The following is a 20,585-nucleotide window of genomic DNA, read 5'->3' on the forward strand; positions in this document are numbered from 1 at the left end:
AATGGAAATGAAAATTATTTTAAGCTAAAAACAAATATAAAAAAACAACAACAACTAACAAAAATGACAAAAGCTCATAAGAAAGTTAGTAAAATTGGGGGAGGGGCAACGAAAACTGCAAATATAAAAATAAAGGCTTATTCAAAATAACATCCATAATAACACTTCCTCCAGTGAAAAAGTGTTCTGGTCTGAATCAGGAGAGAAATCAAGCAGCGTTTAAACAGCTCTAAACAAATCTGTGAGAGACTACAGCAGATGCACTTTTTCACTGGAGGAAGTGTTATTATGGATTATTATGAACTCATATTTTAGTTAAAAACATCTTAAAGCTGGATTTGTTTCATCTTTTGTCTTCTCCAGATGTTAACTGATGGACTGGAGTGCTGTGGATTATTGTGATGTTTTCATCAGACTCTCATTCTGACGGCACCCATTCACTCCAATGGTGAGCAAGTGATGCAATGCTACATTTCTCCAAATCTGATGAAGAAACAAACTCATCCTGATCTCAGATGAGTTTTCAGTTCATTGTCACGCTGTCAGCAGGTTTAATGGAGGAGCGTTCAGTCGCGCGGGTCGCTGATCTCTAAGTGGTCTGGGATGGGGAGCCCGGTGAGGACGGTCAGACACTTGTTCCAGACGCTAAAGACGGGACAGATGGGCTGAGAGAAGGCGATGTCGAAGGTGTGCAGGTGCTGCGTTCCAGCGGCGTCGTAAAACGCCAGCGAGCCGGAGTCGTAGTCGAGCAGGACGCCCAGACGCCGCATGTGAGGAGACGGCTCGATGGGGAACTCCTTACTGTTGTGACGCACGGCCCACGAGGTGTTACAGCGGCTCAGGACCCATGATGCCGAGTCCTTACCGACCCAGCCGTGCTTGGGAGCCGATTTGTAGGCGATCCCGATAGCAAACCTAGAAGGAAAAAGAGAGGATGCATGAAGTTGATTTATACACTCTACAGGTCAAAGGTTTTGAATAATTGAGATATTTTAATGTTTTGAGTTTCTTCTGCATACTTGCGCTGCATATGTTTGATCAAAAATACAGTAAAAATTGTAAAATATTATTATCATTTAAAATAACTGTTTTCTATGTGAATATGTGTTAAAGTGTAATTTATTTCTGTGATGCTCCGCTGTATTTTCAGCATCATTCCTCCAGTCTTCAGTGTCACATGATCTTCAGAAATCAGGAAAATATGCTGATTTGCTGCAAAATGTTCTGATTTATACAAGCATAAGTAGATGTTTTACATCATAAGGTTTATTTGTTATCCTTAAAAGTGTAGACGATATTGTTAATGATATTATATATTATATATATAAATATTATAACTAACGATCAGCTTTTTGTGAAGACTGAATGGGATTTTAACTTCAGGGATTGAGTGTTGTGCTCTTTTCAGTGTTGTTATTGTTCATTAAAACAATTGTAATTATTTGAAATAAAGATAAAATAAAATATTAGATGAAGAACTTAAACTTGAAGTTCTAAAATTACTAAAAAATAAAATAAAATACAATTATATTAATAACTTCAACTTAAAAAACATAAACATTTTAAATGCTGTATTGGCAGCTAACTGAAATAAATAAGTTTGAATGTAAGTTCTAAAAGTTTTATAAATATAAAATAAAAATAAATAAAATATTAGATAAAGTATTATTAATAAAATATTATATATATATATATATATATATATATATATATATACACACACTAAAATGACTAAAACTGAAGTAAAAAAATAAATAAACCTAAATTAAAAAATAAGTAAAATAAAATGACAAAGGCACATAACATTTCAGAAAATGTAATATATATATATAAAAAAAAAAAAAAAAAAAAAAAATTATATATATAATTAAGCATAAAAGCTAATTAAAAATAGTAATAAATCATATAACAATGTTTAAATAATATGTGTTCACCATGTGCTTCCTCCGATCAGAACCTCCCAGTAGTGTCTGCCGCTGTCGATGAACACGTTCCCCGGCACACCGTAGTTCCCCGAGCTGCCGAAGCGGTCCTGAGCGTGGCTCTTCATCGACGAGGCTTCGTCCCGCTCCACCGTCAGACTGTCATGGGACACCTTCAGCTTCCTGTGGGCCGACTTTGGGTCCAGCTTGAACGGCTGACCTGCCATCCACAAACAATCACATCCATCCCATCAATGCATCACGGAGACTCATGGCTTCAGGATAATTCCTATCAGATGCATAAATGATTCTAAGATGAATGTGTGTTGCAGTGTGAGTGAACAGAAGGCTCACTGTTGGTCTTGAGTTTGGCCGGAGGACTGCTGCGGCTTCCAGCCTGATTCAAGGCCTTCACCATGAAGATGTACTTGGTGCCGCTCTGCAGGCCGTGGACCGTGTAGTGGTTCTGCTTGATGTTGGGCACGATCATCCAGCTGTCCATCGAGTTACACAGACCTGAAACGACATGCATGTTTAATACAACAACCCGAAACATGCTCTACATTTCTACTGGAGAGTGACAATATACTGACATGCTCCTTCACTGTGACCATGTGCACAACAGAGGTACATATATACTGCTTAAGAATTATTCTGCACGTGCCATTTCTGAAAATAAAAATGATTTCAGAATTAATTTGAGTTAATATAATAATAATAATAATAATAATTGTATTAAGATGAAGCTCAAAAAGTAAAATCATTTCGGGCCTGAAAGTCTTGTGAAATCATGGTGTACAAAAATAAAAATAAAAAAATAAATAAAAATAAACATAAATATAAACATAAACAGAGAAAAAAAACATACAAATTAAACAAAAAAAAAACAATAATAATTGGATGAAAAACCTGAAATGACATATGTTTAACAATAATACAATTAATCAAACTAAAACCGAAATAAAAAATATATAAAAGCTAAATATTAATTTATTCATCCAGGAAATCCTAAATAATTTTACTATGAGGTCAACGTCATTAAACATAATGAAACAAATATTGAACATTTATTATATTGACTGATTGAAATAAAGCTGAAATAAAATTGTAAAATAATGTAAAATAATAATTGTAAAAATATTCAACGAAAAATAATTAATTCTGTCAGGCCACAGTACTGTATGAATCCATCCAAATTTATTGAATTAATTAACTGAAATAAAGCTTAAATAAAATAAAAATGATTAAAAATCTAGACTAAAAGAAAAATGTACTGAATTGTGTTTTAAGTTGGAATACTAAAATGAAGTTAAATTAGTTCATTAAATTAGTTTTTGGTTTTTTGCAACCCAAAATGACTAAATATGCAGCAGCTTTTCTCAAAAACTGCAGTGATGAGGCATTTCTTGTGAACACCCAGCAATAATCATAATGCATTTCTGAATTAGCATTAGTGACAGTAAGAATATAATTACCTGTAAATAATGTGTGCATAATTAATGTGACATACAGTGCCCTCCACAATTATTGGCACCCCTGTTTAAGATGTGGTCGTGGACTTCTAAAAAATAAAAGTTTTTTTTAAACAACATAGAACCCAAATGCAAAAAAAGAGCCTCTTTGGTGGTAAAAAAAAAAGAAAAAAATCACATTTAGAAAAAAAAAAAACAAACCTTGAAATCACGTGTACCACAATTATTGGCACCCCTGATGTTAATACTTTGTACAACCCCCTTTTGCCAACAAGACACAGGTTTTCCATTGGGTTGACGTCTGGAGACTGAGATGGCCTTGAGTTTGTGACTGCTGAACCATTTTTGTGTAGATTTTGCCACATGTTTTGGATCATTATCCTGCTGAAAGACCCAATGACGACCCATCTTCAGCTTTCTGGCAGAGGCCATCAGGTTTTTAATTAAAATGTCCTGGTAGTTCAAAGCGTTCATAATGCCATGCACCCTAACAAGGTTCCCAGGGCCTTTGGAGGAGAAACAGCTCCACAGCATCACAGATCCTCCACCATACTTCACGGTGGGCATGAGGTGCTTTTCACGCCAGACCCACTTAAGAGTGTTTGTGCCAAAAAGCTCAATCTTAGTCTCATCTGACCAAAGCACACGATCCCAGTTGAAGTCTACAGCGATATCGTTGACTTGATTGCAAATAAATGCACAGACACTATTTAATTGAACAGAGATGACATAACTGAATTCAATGATGAACTGCCTTTAACTATCATTTTTGCATTATTGACACTGTTTTCCTAATGAATGTTGTTCAGTTGTTTTGATGCAATGTATTTTGTTTAAAGCGCTATATAAATAAAGGTGACATTGACTTTGACATTGACAAAGGTGAAGTCCCAGTGCCGCTTAGCAAACTCCAGACGTTTACGTTTGTGAGTGTTCGTGAGAAAAGGCCTTTTCCTTGCATGCCTCCCAAACAGCTTGTTGGCATGTAGAGAGCGTCTGATGGTTGTTTTGGAGACTTTACGATTCTGTGACAGTGAGCTTAGGACATTTTTTTACTTCTCTTACCATCCTCACTGTGCGTTGTTGCAAGATGAACTTGGGACCTTTTCCAGCCTTGTTTGTCACTGTTCCAGTAGTTTTAAACTTCTTAATGATTCCTCTGACTGTAGATAAGGGCAAGTTAAGGCGATTGGCTATTTTCTTGTAGCTATTGCCTGACTTATGAAGGTCGACACACATCTGCCTTACTGGAATGGTGTGTTGTCTTGTCTTTGCCATGTTGACAAATGGGTAAGAGAATTAGTGAAGTGACATTCAGCCAAGTACGGTGACCCATACTCAGAATTTGTGCTCTGCATTTAACCCATCCAAAGTGCACACACACAGACTTCCCCCAAGGCCTCTGTGTCACATCATATTTATACCCCAAGGTCATGAATTACTAATTAAAAGTTCCTAGATACCCTGACCGACTTTAGAAACTACAGAAACATATCTAAAAAAAAAAATCAATTCAAATTTTCAGCGGAATTGTTAGGGGTGCCAATAATTGTGTCCAAATGTGTGATTTTTTTTTTTTTTTTACCACCAAAGTAATGTGTAAATACTTAAATAAAAGGTTGGATTTTTCTCTTTTTTTGCATTTTTTTTGCAATTTGTTAGATTATTTTTTTTATTTAAAAGATTTCATTTAAATCTGCTGGTGAAATTAGGCATTATAATAAATAGCAAATATTCTCCCCAATATTAATTATGTATTAATTGCATATTTGGATTAGCTGATAATCACCCCTCAGTTTAACATTTCTACATAAAATAAATAAAAATAAATAAATTACTACATGACAAAAAAGCAGGTTGCACATGAATTGTGGCTGATTTTGCATTCATTCTTGCAATTCCAGGATCTGATGTTATTGCATTGAAATGCATGACTGGTTTGCTCTACGTTCGTCCTCAGATCTGCCTGACAGCGTCTCAATCGCGCTTGAAGTCCACTGTAACCTGACTGACTCAGAAAGCTTTCTGTGGTGGTCTGGAGTGAGTCTGTGCTCGTTCACTCACTGATGACGTTGGTCTGTCCGGTGGAGATGGTGTACTGCAGCTCGTACGAGACCACGCTGAACTCGTCCTCTGATGTCCAGTGGACTGTGATGGTGTCGTGAGACGCTGTGCAGAGCTCCTCGCGGATGTTAGGAGCGTTCGGAGCTGTGGGAGAAAACAAGAGATTATTTCAGTCATTGTGTCAGGTCAGGACACACATATACTGCACGCAAATGCATCGCTAATGTGCAGACCCACAGTCTCATATAAACACATGATGTCTTTACTAGCTACAGCAGCTGTTTCTCACTTCATGAGCAAGAGTTGATCACAGCGTTTAACCCCAAAATAGAAACTATATACTGTGGGAGATGATCGTTTATGCGGCGACACTGAGAACCTGAAACACACTTGTTTCTTTTGTTATATAATGCAATAATGCAATAAAACATAAGCCCTTCCTTTTACAAATACGTTATCATGAGCAAAAATAAATTAATTAAATGAATAAATAAATATATGTAAAACATATAAGAAAATAATAATCAGGGTTATTACAGATGATATATATATTATTTGTTTTTTATTTATTTTTCAAGTAAATTGAAATAATTTTAGATGTAGATGTAAAACTAACTCAACCGCATTACGGTTTCTTTCTACAATGACAAAGCATTTAAAGATACAGCCAGACGTCCGTGCCAAAACTTGACTCCTTATGAAGTTCATCTGTGCCAAAAATCAGACAAAATGCAGTAACGATGTTGCTCAAATCCATGACCGAGGCCAGAGTGGTGTGTGAAGTAGATGAAGTAGATTTCAGAGCTCCTCACAGGAGCAGAAGGGACTGAAGTAAATATGTTTCTCTGGTTTTTCATCTCTGTGCGGTCCTTCATTCTGAGTCACGGCAGACGGCCGGCTCGAGGGAGTCATCAAACACACAGCCTGCTTTATTTCTCTGCCAACGGCTCACTGTAGCTGCACAAAATCACTTCATGCAAATAATAGTGATGCCATCCACATTTTTTGCCATATGTTTGCCCTTTAAGGCACAAAACAATTTATGCAAAAACAATACATAAAGGATTCTAGCTCTGTAAACAGCAATGCTTTGAAAGAAGTCTCTTCTGCTCATCAAGGCTGCATTTAATTGATAAAAAAATACAGTAAAAACTTTGAAATATTATTGTAATATTTTCATGTAATCAAAAATTCAGTAAAAATTGTGAAATATTATTGTAATATTTTCATGTAATCAAAAATACAGTATTTTTTGTATATTATTGTAATATTTTCATGTAATCAAAAATCCAGTAAAAATTATGAAATATTACTGTAATATTTTCATGTAATCAAAAATACAGTAATTTTTTTTTAAATATTATTGTAATATTTTCATGTAATCAAAATACAGTAAAAACTGTTTTGAAATAGTATTGTAATATTTCCATTTCATCAAAAATACAGTAAAATTTTTGAAATATTATTGTAATATTTTCAATTCATCAAAAATACAGTAAACATTTTGAAATATTATTGTAATATTTTCATTTAATCAAAAATACAGTAAACATTTTGAAATATTATTGTAATATTGAAATGTAATCAAAAATATAGTACAATTTTTTCAATATTATTGTAATATTTTAATTTCATCAAAATACAGTAAAAACTGTTTTGAAATATTATTGTAATATTTTAATTTAATCAAAAATACAGTAAAAACTGTTTTGAAATATTATTGTAATATTTTAATTTAATCAAAAATACAGTAAAAACTGTTTTGAAATATTATTGTAATATTTTCATTTCATCAAAAATACAGTAATTTTTTTTTTAATATTATTGTAATATTTTCTGAGTGAATATCTGTTAAACTGTAATCTATTTCAGTGATGCACATTTGTATTTTCAGAATGACTGTTTTCAACATTGTACATAATCAGAAATGTTTCTTTGAGCAGCAAATCAAGAACTTTAACAGATATTCACTTAGAAAATATTACAATAATATTTACAAATTTTTACTGTATTTTTAATCAAATTATGCAGGAGCAGTAGAGAGCAGAAAGTACTTCTTTCAGAAGCTTTAATGCATGCCGATTTCCAATCCAAACCCGTCTGAATTGGAGAACTGACCGGTCAGGTAATCCAGAGCCTCCAGCATCTTCTTCTCTCTGGAGAAGTCCAGTGCGAACGCGTCGAACGCGTCGTTGAGGTTGATCTCTGGGATCAGGATCTGTGAGGACGCCGTCGCCATCGACACTCTGTGAGATTATAAACATGTACAAACTCATTTACTTCTTAGCTTCCATTACACTATAAGTGGAGCACAAAAGCAGTCTTGAGTCTCTGGAGTATATTTGAAGCAACAGCCAAAAATACATTGTATGGGTCAAAATTATGCATTTTTCTTTTAAACCCAAAATCATTAGGATATTAAGTAAAGATCATGTTCCATGAAGATATTTTGTAAATTTCCTACCATAAATATATTCAAACAAAATTTTTGATTAGTAATATGCATTGCTAAGAATTCATTTGGACAACTTTTTTTTTTTTTTGCACCACCAGATTCCAGATTTTCAAATAGCTGTATCTCAGACAAATATCCTCCGATCCTAATAAACCAAACATCAATGGAAAGATTATTTATTCAGGTCCAGATGACGTAGAAATCTCAGTTTTGTCAGACGGACCCTTATGGCTGTTTCTGTGCTCAGTAACTCATCTGGAGTGTCCTCACCGCTCCGAGACGCTCTTGGCGGTCTGCAGAAATCGCGCGTGATCCGTCTCTTTCAGAACCTGATCGGCTTGAGCGATGAGCGAGGACGATCTGTCCACGAACTGCTTACAGTTAGCGATCTGCTGAGCGAGCTTTCTCAAGCGGACCACCTAGAAACAGACAAACACGTGCATGAGAACGCAAACAGGCCAGCTTTCCCAAACCAACATTAAGAGTTTGTCCTTTTCTTGTGTAAAAACGCCAACGGTTATCCACGTTATCATCAGATATAAAAGGGTTTGATGAAGGTCAATTCAAGACTTCTTTAAGACTTTTTTAAGACCACATAAAGAACATGTAAAGACCTTATTGAAGGGAGCACGATACTGTACATCAGTGTGGTCTCTAAATGTTAGTGTTTAGGGAGAAACACTATGAGTTTTAATAGCAACACTAAAAATAAAATTCCCAACTAATTTATAATAATTTTCAATATTATTATTATTTTTTGTTATAAATTAATAGATAAAAGGTGTCTGGCTGTAAATACAAACAAACATACACACACACACATATAATATATATATATATATATATATATATATATATATATATATATATATATATATATATATATATATATATATATATAGATATATATTTTCTTATTCAACTAGTTGCCAATGCAACATTTTTTCCCCCATTTTTCATATAGTTCAGGTACTAAAATAATGAAAACTAAAATGTAAAAAAAAAATGAAAACAATAAAATTACAAAAATTTAAATGAAAACTGAAAATCTAAAATAAACTCTAAAATTATTTTAAAAACCATGAATTAAAATAAAAAAAAAACATTAACTGAAATAAAATATTTCTTAAATATTGACAAATCTGTAATTTTTTTTATTTTTATTTCAGCTACATTTCTCATTTTCATTTAGCTGAAGTACCAAAATTACTAAAACTAAAACTTAAAAAATGCATAGACATCATTTAAAAAACAACAAAAACTAAAATATAAATAATAAAAAATTACAACATTTTTTAACTAAAATAGAACTATAAAAACACATTTTCCAATAGCTCTGCTCCCAAGCGTTAGAAAATATGGAAATAACTTTTACTGTAAAAAAACGAATATCTTCCTCAGTGTTTTTGTCTTATTTTCCAGCGCAAATGTCTAAAAGATTGTTAAATCAAGACACATTTATTTGAGCATCAAAATGAGATAAGATAAGAAGTCTTATGCTGATTTGCTGCTCAAACATGTCTGATTGTTGTCAGTGTAATGCTCGAGTACCTTTCCTTCTTTGATCTTGGTGCAGATGATTTGTCTTCTCTGCTGTACGATGTTTATCAGCGTGTCGCACTCTTCTGTCAGTTTGTTCTCCTGGTGAGCTGCATTGTGCTGAGATCAAATGATCAAATCATTTAACAAACAATGGAAAAATCACACAAATGTGTACAAAACACTCATTAAATAAAGACATTGGAGGCTGGCTGCATCAAGTTGCACGCCTAAAATCACAGAGCATGTGGTTTTATTAAACAAAAATAAGAGTGATATAATAAAAGACAAATATTTGATTAAAAATACAATTTATTATTAATAATAATTGCTGTATAATATAAGCAGAGTAACATCTGTCTGGCTTTAAACAAACTTAAACATACTTTAATGATTAACTTATTATAAACTGACTAATAATGTCAAAATAGTGTGAACAAAATCCTTAAAATAGGTTTAATGTATTTTAAAATGTGTCTAATGTGTTTTCAAACTTTAAAAACTATATAGACATAATAAATTTTTTTTATAATAAAATCACAAAAAAATCTAATTGCTAAAACTTCAAGTAAAATAAAAATGAAAACTGAACATATAAAAATAAAATATAAAACAATAAAAACATTTTCATTACTTGAAATAAGATAAACATTAACAGAAAAAAAACAAAATGTATGTTATTTTAGCTAGTATCAGTTTCCAAAAAAAAAAAAAATCATATATATATATATATATATACGTATATTCTAATAATAAATCAGAATATTAGAATGATTTCTAATTCTGAAAGGATCATGTGACATCATGTGTGGAAATTCAGCATTGCATCACAGAAATAAATTATATTTTAAAGGATATTAAAAAAGAAACGATTATTTCATATTGTAATAACATTTTGCAAGATTAACTTTTTTTCTGTATTTTTGATCAAATAAACGCAGCCCTGATGAGCAGAAAAATCTTCTTTAAAAACATTACAAGCCTCACTGATCGGTAGTGTAAAACATTAACATTAAACTCATTTAAGTGAATATAATCTGAGCTAATGCTGCAGAAGGACCTCCACATGTTGACACGTCTGGATCAGCTTCGCCATCAGGTTCTCCAGCTCACTGTTCCTCTTCATCAGATTGCTGAGGTTCGAATCCAACATTTGCTGCAGAAAAACAACAGAGATATCATTTCAGCACAGTTTAACTCACTGAGGGGGAAGCTGGAGCCAAACTGAATCATCTAGCAAACATCCATCATTGAGTTTAGATGAGCGACTGAAGCAGGACGCGTGCACCGATGCTGAGATCTGTTGTTATTAAACATCCAGAATAAAGCATCTGCCACAGATCTGGCTTTAGAAAAGACGATCAAGTCCATTTGATGAGCTGCAACCTCATTTCTGCTTCACATCAACAAACTAATAGTGCAAAGGCTTTTATTTTGCATTTGTATAGTTGAATACAAAATGTTGCGGATAAAAATAATTGTATGGAGTGAAAGTGAACATGCCTGGGTTATTATCGTTAACTATATTAAATATTTTAACACTTTCTAATAAGCTTTAGTTAGTTTTCATACTTAAAATTAGATATAGATTAACTGAAGTAATTAAAATAAAATAAAAATGTTTTTATTTCAGCTATAGCTGCAAAAGCAACATTTCTCATTTTTGTTTAGCTGAAGCACTAAAACAAATAAAGCTTAGAAATATATATATATATATTAGGGGTGTAACGATTCACTCGTTTTCTCGATGCAACGATTACAAAACCTTACGATTCATATGCATTGATCTTGAAACATGATTTTTGAATCGTGAATCACCGATCTTGGACAGTAATCGATTCAAAATGCTAAGAATCGAATGAATCGCGATTTCTATAGTGATTCAATGCTTTCAAAATGTATACACATTAAATTACTACACGTACGAATTAATGGAGACCTTGAAGAGTGTTCGTGAATCGTGCCTCTTATCTGTCCTTCACGCGCTCCACTGTTTACCGCCTGAGACTGTCACAGGATTGCGCTCGCACTCCGTTCGTCTCTGACGCAGCTGACGTGTGATCTATAGGACTCGTGGCCAGTAATGCTAACGTGAAGTAGTTTTACTTTTCTGTAGTTTGTCAATGGCTCTCTGCATCTTACCGACGGAGTTACCGGAGCCGTCGACAGCTGTGTTTATTGCATGACGGAGCAGAAATGTAAGTGTCTAAATCATACGCACAGTTCCACTGAATGATAAATGTGTTTAAACAATGCGGATGAACCGAATATACGAAGGAAACTTTTAAAATTAACCACAGCATTAACAACGACCTTGAAATAAGAGCACGAGATTTATCTGATAATATGCATGAAAGTAGCGTTTGTTTCATTAGCAAACAGACATCTGGCGCGAGATGAAGACGTTTTCACACTGAAAGAGAAGCGATCTCGCTCTCATAGACGTGCCAGGCTTTATCTGCAGCTAAACTGAATAAAAGCAGAATGAACTGATGAAACCCACAAACAATTTATGAATGATGCAGTGCTAATTGACATTTATTACAGTACAGAAACTATAAAGTATATTTTCTACCTTATTCTGTGCAGAAAATTTAAATAATTGCTAATTAAATGTAGCCTAGTATATAAAACAATCATAAAATTGCCATTAGGAAAAAAAATATCGATTACAAATGATTGATTATTGTCCAGCAGTGTATTTGATTTATTACAGCTAATTAAAAGTAATTAAAAAAATAAGATAATTCCTTGTAAAAAAAAAAAAATAAAATAAAATAATAATGATAATAATTATTATTATTAATATTATATAGGCTACATACATAAAATGATTGTATTTGACATTTCTGTCACTTCTGAAATTATGGCTACGCCCCTGGTGTGACAAAATGTTAGCTTATACATAATACTCTTTAAGCTCTTTTTTAAAAACTTGGATTACATACATTTTTACGTATGCCATGTCGCATCATTAAACTAGCATTTAACAATGGACAAAAGGTTTTTTTTTTCTAACCTATGGTTCTCTAACCATAAATGCTACTGTAATTTGCCCCCTGTCTAAGCATTTAAATAATCCTGTGAATGCACTTAAAGAATGCAGAATCGAATCGTTATAATCGAATCCAATCGAATTTAATTGTGAATCGAATCGAATTGATTCGTTCTTAATTTGCAAAAATCGTTCTTGAATCGAATCGAAAACCTATGAATCTTAATCGAATCGAATCGCTGCCTTGCCAAAGATTCACAGCCCTAATATATATATAATAAATTACTAAACTACATAATTAATAAAGCTTTAGCTAAAATTAAAATGAAACCCAAAGATATGTAAAAAAAAAAAAAAATCTTAAAGCTTTAAAAAAATATTTTCATTGCTTGAAATAAGCTAAAAATGAACTGAAATACAATATATTATAAAAAATAACTTAAACTAAAATTAAAAACTAAAACTTAAAAACAATATATACAAAATAAATAATAAAAAATACAAAACAACAAAATTACTAAAAACTTTAATTAAAATTAAAATGACAACTTAATATAAAAATAAAATCTAAAAGAAAACAATTTAATAAAAAATTTACTTAGCATCACTATATATAAAAAAATGAAAACTAAAAAAATATAAAAAGTTAATTAAAAACTAAAAGATAATTCATTTTACTTGAAATAAGATAACATTAACTGAGATAAAATATAAAAACCATTTATTTCAACTACGTCTCATTTTCATTTTGCTGAATTACTAAAATAAACATAATAACAACTATACAGACATTTTAAATAATACTGAATGACAAAAACAACAAAATCACTAAAACTTAAACTGAAATTAAAACTAAAATCTCTAAAAATAAAATCTCTAATTAAAATATTAATAAAACCTAGATTAGTATGTAAATCATGTTATTGATTTAAGACCAAGAAAGAAGTTCACATGCACACAACTAACCTACAAACAGTCCAGAATATTATATATGTGTGTGTGTGTGTGTGTGTGTGTGTGTGTGTATTAGAATGATCAGCTGATTGATTGGTCTGAATAAATAGTAAATGAAGCAGAAAATGCCTGTAAAACATGACGTTTGAGTGTTTCATTTGTAAGGTTAGGAAATGAGGTCGGTGAGTTCAAACCATGACAAGAGACCAAAGAGAGCATGTGTAATGCGCACAACGCTAAAAATAGACGATCAGAGAGAGATGGAGATCATATTCTCTGCCGGAGATCTGATTTATTGTGTGACATTTAATCCATGATACATTTTCTCAGATTATACGTCTCTGTTTATCTTTGGGGTTTTAACACGAGTGGAATACTTCACTTTGGGCAACTGGAAAAAAACACAACCGATTCTGCACATGTTTACAACAGTGATGAATATTAAATTTATGCAGTCATTTCAAGTTACGAAATGATGCAATTTGACCTAATAAGGCCTTTTTGTCCTGCATTTTGGTGCATGTGGGTGAGTTTATTTGGAAGTGTGCATGCAGAATTATTTATGAGCTTGAGTGAGTTGATGAGTTGATTCTAATTGAACCTAAACTGGAGAACAAGCAAGTGGGAACGTTTGCATCAACATTAAAGAAATAGTTCACTCAAAAATGAAAATTTGCTGAAAATTCAGACATCCTCAGGCAATCCGAGATGTAGATGAGTTTGTTTCTTCATCAGATTTGTAGAAATGTAGCACTGCATCAGTGTCTCATCAGTGGATGCTCTGCAGTGAATGGGTGCCGTCAGAATGAGAGTCCAAACAGCTGATAAAAACATCACAATAATCCTGTTTTGGACTGTTTTGTAAACACTTGATCTGTGCAGATTTCTCTCCTGATTCAGACCAGAACACTTTTTCACTGGAGGAAGTGTTATTATGGATTATTACTATTTTGAATTAGCCTTTATTTTTATATTTTCATTTCCTAGTTTCTCCCCCAATTTTTTTTAATGTGATTGTTATTTTTATTAGTTGGTTTTAATGGATATATATATATATTTCTATTTTGCTTTTTTTATTTTTAATTGTTATATTTTTATTTTTTATTATATATATATATATATATATATATATATATATATATAATTTATTTTATTTCAAAAACAGTTTTATGTAACAATAACATCATTTACAGCACAAAAGTCATTTCCTGAAGTCAAAATACCATTCACAGTCTCCATAAAGAACATTATATTTTGAATTATGGACTCATATTTAAGCCAAAAGAAGCAGTTTTAAAATTAAAACATCTTAATGCTGGATTTGTTTCATCTTTTGTCTTCTCCAGATGTAAACTGAGGGACTGGAGTGCTGTGGATTATTGTGATGTTTTATCAGGTGTTTAGACTCTCATTCTGATGGCACCCATTCACTCCAATGGTGAGCAAGTGATGTAATGCTACATTTTTTGCAACACAATTGTAAAGCTAACACTAGAATTCCCATTTTTTCCTCTACAATACGTCATCTTCAGAGCATTGGGCAAAGAAAGGCCATTATAATATGAAGTTGGAGAAATCCCACATGACTCTGAATGGACCAGTGAACATCACTTACAGCACCTTTTAAAAAATTTTAGGCCACAGAGTTTTGGGTTGTGTTTTAAAGTGCCTCGGCCAGCACAAAAATAGAAGCTTTTATCCGAACCACTAAATCATTAATGCAATACATGTTCAGGTGTGAAGAGCCATAGAAAGGTGGAGAACATGTTGAGCAGGAGCTCCTATTGTTAGCAAGCATTTCAAAATGGGATCCATTAAACGTGCAAAACATTGACATCTAAAAAAATTAACAGATTTACAGTAAAATGAAAGGTGCTTAGTTGCATAATTTGTCTTCGATCAGATCTTACTTCTAATATGAACACAGGTAAACATTAAGATCTCTTTTGAAACTGTTATGACTATATTGTCATAACTCCTAATCTTGGGTGTCCTGAGAGTGAGGACATTTCAGCAAATGTTAATTTTTGAATTACTCCATTAGAAGTTCAGCAGTTTCCTCGTTCATATGGAAATAGAAATAAAGTAGAAATATGCTAAATAAGTAAAAAAATGACAACTCTCAGCTGGTATTTCTGCAGTACATGTTCATTTTCAAAGAAAAACTGCTTTCGAAGCACATAGCGAGTGCAGCCATCTGACAAAGCCCAGTGGAATATGATCGCTGGAAATTATTACTGAAGCGTCTGTGGACTGTGAGCTTACACTCACTCCAGTCATTTCCAGCAATCAGATTTTTCTCAGGAAGGAACAACGGTGATTCCAGAAAAAAGGTGTAGAAACAAACGCGCTTTCCAACAAGAGGAAACTGCCTGACTTCCTTTTTTCATCCGTTTCAAATTACTTTCCACTTATTGTCTGCTGTCGAGAATGTTACAGTATGTTTGCAAAGAAAAAAGTGTTTGGTTTGTGTTTCTGGAGCCTTGATCTGGATCATTATGTTGCCTGAAATACTTTTATTGCACCAACTTGGTTTAGGGTTTTTCAAAACAATCCCTCTATGACTACAGCATCTCAAACTCGAACATCGAGTTTAATTCATGCAAACTATCATTAAGACAGTTATGTGTTTAACTATCCAAGCATCGAAAGCTTAGCAACACCTCAGAAATCACCTAGCAACAACTGAGTACACCTTAGCAACCACTTTTACATTTAATCATTTAGCAGATGCTTTGATGAGAAATTAGAAGAGCAAATAGAAGCTATTCATACCATTAAGAGGGCAACGGTTTGCTGCAACAAGTCTTAGTTAGTCTAGCAAAGAACACATATGAGTTGTTGTTGTTTTGTTTTTGTTCTTTTCAGAAAAAAGAGACGAATAGTATAACACAATGTTAGCATTAGTAGGTCAAGATGGCCCAAAACTCGAATTGAGATAGGCAGGTCGTTCCACCAGCTTGAAACATGCAAGCTTCTGGAGGGCACTTAAGTCTGAAATATTGAGTTTAGGTACTTTGGTGCAGAGCCAGTGGTTGTCTTCTAGGCAAACATCAGTGCCTTGAATTTAATGCGAGAGGCATTTTGGTACCCAGTGCAAACTGATGAAGAGAGGTGTGACATGCGTCCTCTTCAGCTCATTGAAGGCCACTCTTGCTTCAGCATTCTGGATCAGTTGCAGAGGATTAATAGTGCATGTCCGAAGGCCTGCTAAGAGAGCATTACAATAGTACTGTAGTCTGGAGAGAACAAGGGCATGGACAAGGAGTAGTGTGGCCTGCTCTGATAGAAAGGGTCTAATCTTCTGAATGTTGTATAAAGCAAATCTGCAAGACCGGGTCACTGAAGCAATATGGTCTGTAAAGCTTAGCTGATCGTCAATCACAACTCCAAGGTTCATGGCTGTCCTGAAAGGAGTTGTGGTTGACAAACCTAGCTGTATAGAAAAGTTGCAATGAAGTTCTTGGTCGGCTGAGACCACACGCAGTTCTGTCTTTGCAAGGCTGAGTTGAAGGTGGTGGTCCTTCATCCAGTCAGACATGTCTGTCGGACAGGCTGCAATCCAAAAAGCAATTGTTGGATAATCTGGTTGGAATGAGAAGTAAAGTTGAGTGTCATCACCATAGCAGTGATAGAAAAAAACATGCTTTTGAATGACAGATCCTAAAGATAACATGTAGACAGAGAAGAAAAGTGGTCCAAGTACCGAGCCTTGAGGAACCCCAGTAGCAAGAAGTTGTGACTTGGTGACCTCCCCTCTCCAAGACATCCTGAAGGACCTATCTGAGAGGTAAGATTTGAACCACTGGAGTGCAGTTCCTGAGATGCCCATCTTCATGAGGGTTGACCGGAGGATCTGGTTGTTAACTGTGTCAAGAGCAGAAGACAGATCCAAGAAGATGAGTATTGAGGATTTGGAAGCTGCTATTGCCAGTCGCAGAGTAACCCGAGAGCAGGGCAGTCTCAGTTGAGTGGCAGCTTTTGAAACCAGATTGGTCGATGTCCAGGAGATTGTTCTGTGCAAGAAACATAGAGAGTTGGTTGAACACAACTCTCTCAAGTGTCTTTGCAGTGAATGGAAGGAGGGATAACGGTCTGTAGCTCTCTAAAAGTGCTAGGTTTAGAGTGAGTCTCTTAAGCAGTGGGGTTACTCGGGAAATGTACCAGTGTGAAGAGAGGTGTTGATAATGTGAGAGAGTGCAGGTTTAACTGAAGAAGAAATGGCCTGAAGGAGGTGAGTGGGGATAGGATCAAGCAGACAGGTAGTAGGGTGCTTCGAAAGGACCAGTTTGGAAACATCTGCCTCCGAGAGAAGAGTGGAGGAGGAGAGAGTTTGTATGTGTTATGATGTGATTGTCAGTTTGAGGTGTGGAGAATTGGCTGCTGATGGTTTTTGATCTGTTTATGAAGAATGCTGCAAAGTCATCAGCTGAAAGAGCTGTAGTGGGGGGGGGGGCAACAAAGACATGAGAAGGTTTTGAAAAGTGTGCGAGAGTCAGAACAATTGTTAATTTTATTGTGGTAATATGTTGTTTTAGCAGTTGAGACTTTGAGACAGAAAAGGAAGAGAGGAGACACTGATACAAACTAGGGTCTTTAGAGTATTTTTTTTTTAATTTGCGCTACTTTGCAATGAACAGTGAACATCATACAGCCAGGGTTGGCTCTCACAACCACAAAGCAACCATTCACAAAAGTTCAGCAATCACAATGTACTGCATGCATCAACATTTTAGCAACACCTAAAAAGCAGCCACCTAGAAACCATTCACAAAACCTTAGCAACCACATAGCAAACATTCACAAAACCATCAAAATGTTGGTGGATTCAACGTTCCATGCAGTTTCTTTGTAATTATTTGTGAAATTTGCAAGCTACTTTTTTTCAGCATCAGCATCAACACATATCATTAGATAATTTTGATAGATATGATTTCATAGTTTAGATTTCACCTATTATAATTCAGCAAAGCATTCAAAGAAAAGAAAAACACTGCAGTGATTCACAGTGTTTGCGCTCTTAATTTTCTAAAGGGCATTTATCTGGATTCAGACGTGTTTGTTTGTCAAAAGAAAATGCTTTGTCTGAATGATTTATAACCACTTTAGACTCTCTACAAGGTTCTAGCAGTAAATATAACCTCTTGTCTATTATTTATTACAATAAACAAGCTATACTGGTTTTTGTAGTTGGGTCCATTTCTAAGCAAAACGACACAGCAACCGTAAGGTTTTGTTAATATTTTGGTTTTATTTTGATATTTTCACTTTAATTTTAGTTAAAGTTTTAGCAATTTTGTTGTGTTTTTGAGTTTTTATTTATGTTGATATATGTGTTTTTATTAATTAGGTTAATAAAGGTTAATAAAGTTCATAGAAAATAAAGGTAATTTTTAATAGTTCAACTTATACTTAATAAGATGAAATGAGAAATGCTGGCTTGGCAACTAGCTGAAATAAAATAAGTTTATGTGTACATTCAATTTAATAAAAATATTCTAAGTCAGTTAATTACTTTTTTTCCCCAATTCTCATTATTTAATAATAACATAAAATAAAACATAAATACTACCATGATTTAAATTATAATACTTGAAATGAAATAAGCGTTCATTGAAATTAAATATAATTAAACATAAATAATACATTAAGTAAATAATATACATTTAAAAACCATAAAACTAACTATTAATAAGTAACAAATTAGTAGTTTATTGAGGCAAAAGACATAAACAAACTAATTAATAGTTTGTTAACAATGAGAATTGGATCTTAAAATCAAGTGTGACCATATATATTATTTCAATTCATGTTTATTTTATTTCAAGTAACACAAATGTTTTTTTTGGAAGGTTTTACTTTTAGCTACCAAATACTGAGACATTCTCATATATTTATGTTCATTTGCCATTCAAATTAGCATGCTGATTGTGTTTGTAATAAAACAGAAGATAAGACATAACATAATGCCATTTCTCTGTGTTTGGATGTGCATCACATGATCAGTGTAAGCATGATCAGGCAGAGAATCATGTTAACGACAGACTGACTGAATCTTCAGATCATCGTCGAGTTGTAAAATAGGTCACATGATGCTGCAACACAACACACAGCTCGATGAGCCACAGCACAGTGTCTGCGCACATGAATCATTCATTCCCTCCAGCAAACACAGCAGAGGATGCTGGGATTGAGAGAGATCAGTCGTGTTTTTCACTGTGTAAATAGTGTTCTGTTGATAATAAAGGGGAAGGGTGACAGGGGAGGCCAGAGGTTACATTTCCCCCCAAAAACACAAGAAACAGCATTACATTTTACGTCAATAATTATTTTTAAATTATTATTATTATTATTATTGCATTGTTCTGTCATTATACTCGTGACAATTAAGGAAATGTTCTGCTTTAATTACATTTATCCACAATTTATATAAATATATTTTTAAATTCTCATTATTTATTAAACATTGCCTTGACAACTATCTGAAATAAGTTTAGTTATATATTTTTTTAGTTAAGCCTGTTTATAGGGTCAATTAAAAAATTTTTTGCATTAGTTTTTGTATATAATCAGACGTATTGATAAACAGGCTTTACACACTTTAAATTGTAATATATATATATAAACTATATAAAATAAAAATAAATATATATTATTTCAATTTATATTAATTCAATTTATGTGCAATTTACAAAAATGAACAGATAATTAACCTTATTTTATATTTTAGCAATTTTTATTATGAGAAAATGATTAGCTTATTATTTTTTGTAAAATACCAGCATAAACGATAAAAGACAAATACCAGAAAAATGTCCTGAAATATTGTTTGTTAGCATAAAAGTTGGCAAGCAACATATAAACCTGGCATTAATAGAGCAGTTAATATTGTGGTCTTAAAACCTGGAAGAGAATAAGTATTTCTGAGCCAATATGGCAGGAGTGTTTTTATAATATTGGTTGGGAATCATAAAGATGTGAGCTAAGTTTATGTTCGTATCAGATAACCATTGCAGTTCTTATAAAGCAACGTGCATTTTTAAAGCACACAACGGTTTCGAACTTCACCTTTGGGGTCTGACTGTAATTTCTGTTGTAGAACAAAACATGAAAGTCTCTCAAAGGAATGTTTACCACAGACATTATTTTACTCATAAATAGAAAAGCTCTATTATAAAAACCCC

The 20,585-nt window shown here is 33.3% G+C and overlaps 1 protein-coding gene across 2 annotated transcripts in view; it reads right to left on the reverse strand.

Annotated features, from left to right (window-relative positions):
• Nucleotides 1–354: 354 nt before the first annotated feature.
• LOC132153228 (E3 ubiquitin-protein ligase Midline-1-like) overlaps nucleotides 355–20,585 on the reverse strand; it is a 31,265-nt gene continuing 11,034 nt past the window's right edge. The window contains exons 3-10 of one of the 2 annotated variants that reach the window (XM_059562584.1): nucleotides 10,513–10,608; nucleotides 9,465–9,572; nucleotides 8,184–8,332; nucleotides 7,577–7,704; nucleotides 5,459–5,602; nucleotides 2,277–2,438; nucleotides 1,935–2,142; nucleotides 355–915 (exon numbers count right to left, since the gene is read on the reverse strand). In XM_059562584.1, coding sequence (XP_059418567.1) covers nucleotides 567–915; nucleotides 1,935–2,142; nucleotides 2,277–2,438; nucleotides 5,459–5,602; nucleotides 7,577–7,704; nucleotides 8,184–8,332; nucleotides 9,465–9,572; nucleotides 10,513–10,608 — 1,344 coding nt within the window. In that variant the 3' untranslated portion in view covers nucleotides 355–566. The remainder of the gene's footprint in view (nucleotides 916–1,934; nucleotides 2,143–2,276; nucleotides 2,439–5,458; nucleotides 5,603–7,576; nucleotides 7,705–8,183; nucleotides 8,333–9,464; nucleotides 9,573–10,512; nucleotides 10,609–20,585) is intronic. The other variant, XM_059562583.1, reaches the window with a different exon arrangement.

Source organism: Carassius carassius, chromosome 11 (assembly GCF_963082965.1).
Source record: "Carassius carassius chromosome 11, fCarCar2.1, whole genome shotgun sequence".
NCBI classification, from domain to species: domain Eukaryota; kingdom Metazoa; phylum Chordata; class Actinopteri; order Cypriniformes; family Cyprinidae; genus Carassius; species Carassius carassius.